We start from the raw sequence: 7392 nt of genomic DNA, 5'->3' as shown, positions 1-7392 counted from the left end.
TTTCATACAAGCATTTTATTTAATACAGTATCTTGAAAAACAGAATTCATAACATCCTTATGAGATACAGTAAGAACTAATCTTCTCATACTTATTGCTCCCATCCTTTTCCGCCAGGCTGTTGTGGTAGTTTAAGGCCTACAAGTCCAGCTACTTGTTCTGGTGACCTTTCTCCTTTGCCATGATATTCTTTATGTAGTGTTAAATGTTCCCGGACACTACGCAGAAGACAGAGATATGTGGCAGCCTGAAAATGCAGGTCATGCTGGGCTCTGCATAACTTTTCACTGGTTACCTGGAGATAGAGAGGAAGATGTACATAAGAAACTTGGAGATGTTTGATGCTAGATTTCTAGTGAGAGACCTAGGAGAATTCTTTTTGTACAGTATATTGTTGAAATACAAATCAAGGCTATATCAAGGGGGGCAGGTAGGGAAAGATTCGCAGACAAAACATTTGCTGCATGGAAAAAGACAAGCCTTTAAGTACCTTTGTTGTAAACTATGATAAATTAATGCACATTGGGGCAAAAAATCAAAACTTTATTTATCAGTTGATGGGTTCTGAGCTGTCCATGATGGGTCAGGAAATAGATTTTGGTGTGCTGGTGGACAGCTCAATGAAAGTGTCAACCCAGTGTGCAGTGGAAGTGAACAAGGCCAATTCCATGCTAGGTATTATTAAAAACGGGATTGAAAATAAAACAGCCAACATTATAATGCCATTGTACAAAAGGCTGGTAAGGCCACACCTGTACTATTGCGTACAAATCTGGTTGCCGCACCTCAAAAAAGACATAGTGGAAATGGAAACGGTGCAGAAGAGAGTGACTAAAATGATGACTGGGCTGGGGCATTTCCCTTATGAGGAAAGGCTACAGCGTTTGGGGCTCTTTACTCTAGAGAAAATTTTATACATGATTGAGACGTATAAAATTATGCAGGGGGTGGATAGAGGGAAGCTCTTTCCCCCTCACACAATACCAGAACCAGGGAACATCCACAATCTACTGGATAACTGGAAGCTGAGTCAAATTTACTGAATAACCTTTCTCACGAAAAGACTAAAAGCTACAATTATCAACGGCAGCCTTAGAAAGTGTGCATTACAGGTACAAGTGCACAAATTGTGAACATCCACTCTATACAAATGTTACAATCTAACCCATGGCTTAACCAGAACAGAACACGTCCAAATCCGGCTGGGAGAGGGACGCCCTTCCGTTTACGAAAAGGCGAAGGGCCGGCGAGAAGAAGCGCGCCCACAGGTCCTTGAAGCAAACTGTAGGGATTTCGCTGCTTTGCTAACGCCTCAAGCCGTTAACTTTCGTAAAACGGGGGAAACTGACATGCAGTTAAGTCAAAGAACGTGAGGCGTTGCTTGACCTTCGCCTCGGAGCTTCGCCGACGTACCCGGTGTGCGCGGAAAGCGTCTTTCAAATACTGATACGTCGCCGAATCCCTGTAAGAACGGCCGGTCCCCCCTTGTGCGTAACGGAGCTCCCGCAACAGGCCACGAAAAGTGCGAAGAGGCGAGCCGAGAGCAGCCATCTCCGCCGGCGCTCGCCTTCTGTCACCGGAACTCCGCAAGTAGACCTTCAGCCTGTCAGAAGGCGGCTTTTTCGCACAACCGGCCAATCGGAAGCGGGCTCTTAGGCCTACCTGAAGACCAACCGAACGCGACGAACGGCATCCAGGAGGCGGTTAGTCTCGCGCTTAACGGCCTCTCCACGAGAGAGGCGCTGTGAGCGGGCTGTTGAACCGAAGCGCTGTTCAAGGAACTGATTGATAATATAATTTGTCTAGAGAATTAAAAAAAAAAGTATTTGTACCGCTAAATAAAGCAAGTAACAAAACAAAAGGGAAAAAGAAAGACGTGGACTGTGGGGGGAAAATAAAATCAGATTGGTAATCCTTTTGTTGGAACAGTGATCATTAAAAGGCGACCTTTTAGAAAAGCGAGCAACAGACTTACTGTGGAGAAGTAGTGAAACTTACATAGAGACATATTGCTAATAAGGGAAGCAAACTGCAGCGACTCTGCATCTAAATATACTGCGCTGAGCCCACCAATGGCGGCCTGAAAAAGCGCCTTTACTTGACAGGGGAAAAAAGGAAATGGGAGAAAAAAAACATCCACCCCAGATGGGACTCGAACCCACAATCCCTGGCTTAGGAGGCCAATGCCTTATCCATTAGGCCACTGGGGCTGCCACAAGAAAATTTCTTCCAATCACTAACTCATAACTAATAATGTCAGTTTCGTCGTTTAGTCCCGCCTCTACCAAGTGTGTTACATGCTGTCATTCGCTAATTCTTTGACGATTGTTCAAAGGAAGTTACATCATTGGTTTCTAGGAGATATCACGGTATACTCGTTGTGTGCTTGGATTATATATGCATCAGATACAGGTTTTGGAACGATCAAACGCCCTTATTTAGACGTGGCAGAGAGCAGAGATCAGAGTTGTCCAAGCTAGAGTTTAGCTCGTGAAGAAATCAGTGCCAGAACAAAATAGGAAGGTTTGCAGATTTCTTTTTGTTCCCCAGATGGAGTAGGGTGTCTCCCTTACTTGCAATGAGAACAAACCACTTGACTGCATGGCCGTATATATAGATCAAGAACGGGAGAGGTTTAAAAAATTTTAGTAGGCTCAGGTTACCAAAATTTAAATGGTCACTTGCATAAAAACGTGCCTTTATTAGATTAATTCTATTGTCTACAACCCTGTTTTTTAATTTAGATTTATTTCAGTATTATATAAAAATGTAAAACAATCCGAGGTTTTACTTTTTTAAACAACCATAAATCACATCATCAGTTTTTTATTTTAACAATCTGATTAAAGTTTAGGAGAGCGCACCGTGTCAGACACGCATTCCAGAGCCATGACTTAAACGTCTTCACTGTGGAAAACATTCTCTCAATCGAGACTGGCACATAACCAATAATTTGTATGTGCTTCCCTCCATTTACAGTATGTCTTTCCTCTTCATGATTGTTGTTCTGCTTCAAGGTTGTTATTGTTCATTGGAGTTTTGAGTAATTGTCTCTCTCGCTACTTCCCAAGATAGTTTTAAAAGTTTTTTCTGAAGTTTTTATTTTCATACTTCAAAGACTCCAAGAGACACGATCCGGGTGTCATTTGTTTTTTCTCTGCCCTATAGCAGCCTACCCAGCATTTGGCCTCTCCCGATTAACATTACAGAGGTCTTCAGAGGCTGCAAGCTGGGAATCTCTTTGATCCTTTGATCTCCGTTTCTAGTCATGTGTTTTCCCATGGGAACTAAAGCTAATTTAAGACACTTCCATTCATACAAGAATCAAAGTTGTACAGTATCAAGGTGTCAGTCATCTCCTCTATCTCTCTACACTAGCCATTCTCAACCTTTTTTTTTTTTTTTTTTTTTTTGGCTATGGTCCCCCTAGGACAGTGATGGCAAACCTATGGCACGTCTCCCACAGCTGGCACACACAGCCATCTCTGTGGGCACACAAGCCGTAAGTTGCCATAGAGAAATACTTACCCATCCTCCAATCTCAGATTTCAGCACTCCTCTCTGCTGGTGCAGTGGTCCAGCGGAGGGGTGCAATGGGGACCATGAACAGTCTAGCCCACTGGGGGATTGGAGGACCAGTAAGTACTGTATTTATTTGTTAATACCACCGGGGGGGAGGACTGCAGGAGCAGTCATTTTTTTCTACACTAAAGCCTCAGCATTCAGGTTTTAATTGCAAAGTGGTGCCTCGCTTAGCGATGTTAATTCATTCCAAAAAAATCGCTGCTAAGCAATTTCATCGCTAAGTGAAACACGTTTTCCCATTGAAAGGCATTGAAAACCAGATAATCCGTTCCAATAGAAACGAATTGCCGTCCTTAAGCGAAAATCACCATAAGAAATATCGCTAAGCGAAACGTAGTTCCCCAATTGAAATGCATTGAAACCTATTCAATGCATCTCAATGGGGGAAAAAAGTACAATAGCATATTTAAAAAGAGTCAGAACAATGTCAAATTTGGTTAACAAAGGGTTTATTAAGTGCATTTTATGATTTCAAACATTTTAAACAGTAAACTTTAACTTTATAAATAACAGGAAAACATTTAAAAAACAGCAAACATGAGGCTGTTTAAACCATCGTTAAGCAAAACAGGGGACCCAAAATTTAATCGCTATGCGATGCATGGACCCAACCATCGCTAAGCGAAAATCGCCCATAGGGACCATCGCTAAACGAAGTGCAAAAACACTCTGAAAAAGTCATTGTTAAGCGATTTCGTCTCTAAACGGAGCACCCGTTAAGTGAGGCACCATTGTATTGGCAGTTTGAAATAAATAAGTTGATTTTGTGTTGCAGTTTGGGCACTCGGGTTCAAAAAGGTTCACCATCACTGCCCTAGGAGCTCTTCTCAGGCTCTAGGGCACCCCGTCAAACAAGGATACAACATGAACAGATAAACATAATATTTATTATTTAAGATCTAGAAAACATTAACATTCCAACATACTTGACCAAAAAACAATAAAAAAACAATGTGGAATTAAACATCTGTTAGGCCTAATACAATCCTTGAGCTTGGTGCTTTTCTGGAAGTTTCATTATATCAGGCTCCAAATTTAGCAATGACACTCAGAGATCTCCTCTTGTCACAACATAAGTTATCTTCCTGGACTTTGTCAAGGAAACTACCTTGTCAGATCCACACTCAACCAAATACGTTGTGGGAAAGGCAATAAAAAAATTTGGACTTCGTCTCACAGTGTTGGAAATTTATTTGGCAGATCACTCTTGATCCAAATATCCTTTTGAAACTAAACTGACGATGTGTAGTTAAATCACTCTAAAGATCAATCAAACTCTCTTGAATTTCTGCCTCAACTTGGGTGGGTTGCACTTCAAATGGATTCAAAATGGGCCGTGCCATTCCTGGCTGCCCCACCCCCTCCTCAACATCAGCCACCTGGCTAGGGGGGAGAAGGGGCTCTAGAAGGTTTTTGTTTATTTGTTTTAAATTGTGATTATTAATTTCCATCAATTAAGAGAGACTCACAATGGATTTGAGAGAACAGGAAGGGGGGAGGGCATTGGAGGGGGAAGCCATTGAGGTGGTGCTGGGTAGGGGAAGGAATGGCGGTGGGGGTAGAACATGCCTACATAGACATATAAAGTCTTAAATGGCTTGGTCCCTGGATACCTGAAGGACCATCTCCTTTCATATGAACCTACCCGGCAGTTAAGATCTAGCCAGGGGGCCCTTTTGAAAGAGCTGTCTGTGAAGTTTAACACATGCTTCCCCAAACAGAGGGCTCATGCTATGTAATCCCACCAGCAGATACCAATTGTGATGTTCCCTCTTTTCCTCACTGCCACCAGTGGATTTCCTTTATCCACAATATATAAAGAACTTTAGTCAGACACTTGTCTGGCTACTGCCAAAAGAACTTATTTATTGGAGTGTATTAAATTTAATCAGAATCACAGATGTTCTTTATTCAATCCATACAATCAAATCATTAAAAATGTCATAGATCTTGCCACATAACCAATCACCACTTGCTCTATCTAAATAGAGCTTATCTCTATTGGTATCAGTTCTCACTATTTCCCTGACTATCTCTCTTTCTCTCTGCAAATTCTATATATATATATCTCACATCTCTTCTGCCAAACCTTCTTATATCCTGACTCCGCCCCTCTACTCCTCTCATAGGCTCATGCAAATGAGATCCTGAATATGAGTGACAGGAGTGATATGGGTCAATCTTCACACCGTCCCTCCAGAAGGTAAGAAGGATGGCTTGTAGACAAATGGCCTTTTCGGCAGCTGCACCAAGACTATGGAACGTCCTCCCAATTGGGATTCATCTGGGGTCAACATGATCTGCAAGCACTTAAACTCCAGCCTCTTCCTTTTGTTGATCTGCTCATTACATACTTTCTGGAACTTTGACATTTGTAATGAGCAGATAATCTGCAAAGGAGCTGGAGTTTCACTCTGGAACACAGTTAGTTAGTCCCAGATTTGGGAAGTTCTTACTTGTCAGATAAACCAATCTGCTACATCTTGCTGTCAGTCAGGTGCTTCTATATAAGTCTGTATCTAAAGCCAAACTTTGAAAATGGCATTTAAGAGGTCAGATTTATGTGTGCAATTGTGTTAATATCAAATTTAATGCTGAATTCATTATGTGGCTACCACCAGTTGCTGGGGAAAATTCAATGATCAATGTAAAGTGTGCTACAAAACATTTGAACTATGTAAGATGGGAATTAGAGCTGTAGAGGCCCATGCAGAAAGACTACTATGATATTTTATGATATTTGTAAGCTGCCCCAAGTAGACACTGTCTAGGGGGGTGGGGTAGAAATCTAATAAATAAATAAAATAAATAAATACTACACCAGAAGAACCTGAAAATTATATGAAGTCAATAGTCCACTGCTGTGAGTTTAGGTTCAAAGCTAAGTACTGTACAAGTTCGGATAGTAAAAAGCAGAGGATGACAAAACTGTCCCTGCAAAAATGGAAAAAAAAATTTCATAATGATGGAAATGGTAAAGAAGTACCTGCCACACAAACTAGCATGGCTTTGCACGTAATGATAAAAATTATGTCATTTAATGTTTGTAACAACCAATCTCCAATTCCATAAATGGTTAAAGTTTCACTCTGGAAATCTGTTAGCGCTTTTGTTTCCACAATAATTTTTTTTAAAGAAATACCATCTTCTAGTTAGGTAGGTGATAACAGGATTGTCTATCCCTTGGTTTGGGTTGCAGGGGCATATATATTTTAGCCTCTTATTCAGACTGCTCACATGTATAAAACAAGGAAATAGGACTATGAATAAGGTATTGGAGGTTGGTGGTGATTGTCACCTAAACCACATTTGCCCTGAGTCAAAATCTTGTGTATTCACTATATCTGAGACCAGCTCACAACAAAGCAAGTACTTTTGACTGGAAAGAAAGTTGATGCTGGTGTAGATGTACCTACAATCTCTTCTACACAGAGCTGTGATTACAAATTTATATCTCAGGCATTTTTTACATCTAGTTCTGCTCCTTATTTTCTTAGCTGGAACTTTTCTATGAAATGTTTCACTGAGCAGTTATGCCTTAGTAACGTGCTGCACACAAGGCTAACTACAAAGCTTAAGACAGCAACTTGTTCATAATACAATTGTGATCTTTTCAATCAAAATCGGATACGTGCTCTTTATGACACCACTATGTATTCTGGCTCACAATGTGTTTGCAGGCTTACTGTCAAATTATTCTGCTGAATACTGGTGCACGCTAAGCACAAGGCCTGCCCAGCTCCTTGTAGTCTTCTGCTGTTCTTTGAGATCATTTCATTTCGGGGCTCATCTATGTTGCTGACATAC

The 7392-nt window shown here is 41.1% G+C and overlaps 1 protein-coding gene and 1 non-coding gene across 2 annotated transcripts; both read right to left on the bottom strand.

The window, feature by feature from the left end:
- Positions 1–1604, bottom strand: FMC1 (formation of mitochondrial complex V assembly factor 1). The gene is made up of 2 exons (XM_020787939.3): positions 1414–1604; positions 1–295 (listed from the first exon to the last, which is right to left on the bottom strand). The coding sequence occupies exons 1-2, from the start codon at positions 1549–1551 to the stop codon at positions 92–94; spliced, it is 342 nt and encodes a 113-aa protein (XP_020643598.3). The 5' UTR covers positions 1552–1604; the 3' UTR covers positions 1–91.
- Positions 1605–2137: 533 nt separating this feature from the next.
- Positions 2138–2210, bottom strand: TRNAR-CCU (transfer RNA arginine (anticodon CCU)). The gene has a single exon. It is a non-coding gene; the product is annotated as a tRNA-Arg (tRNA).
- Between the last annotated feature and the right edge of the window lie 5182 nt (positions 2211–7392).

The sequence above is a fragment of the Pogona vitticeps genome, chromosome 5 (assembly GCF_051106095.1).
Source record: "Pogona vitticeps strain Pit_001003342236 chromosome 5, PviZW2.1, whole genome shotgun sequence".
NCBI lineage: Eukaryota > Metazoa > Chordata > Lepidosauria > Squamata > Agamidae > Pogona > Pogona vitticeps.
This window is presented reverse-complemented; position numbering and strand designations above follow the sequence as displayed.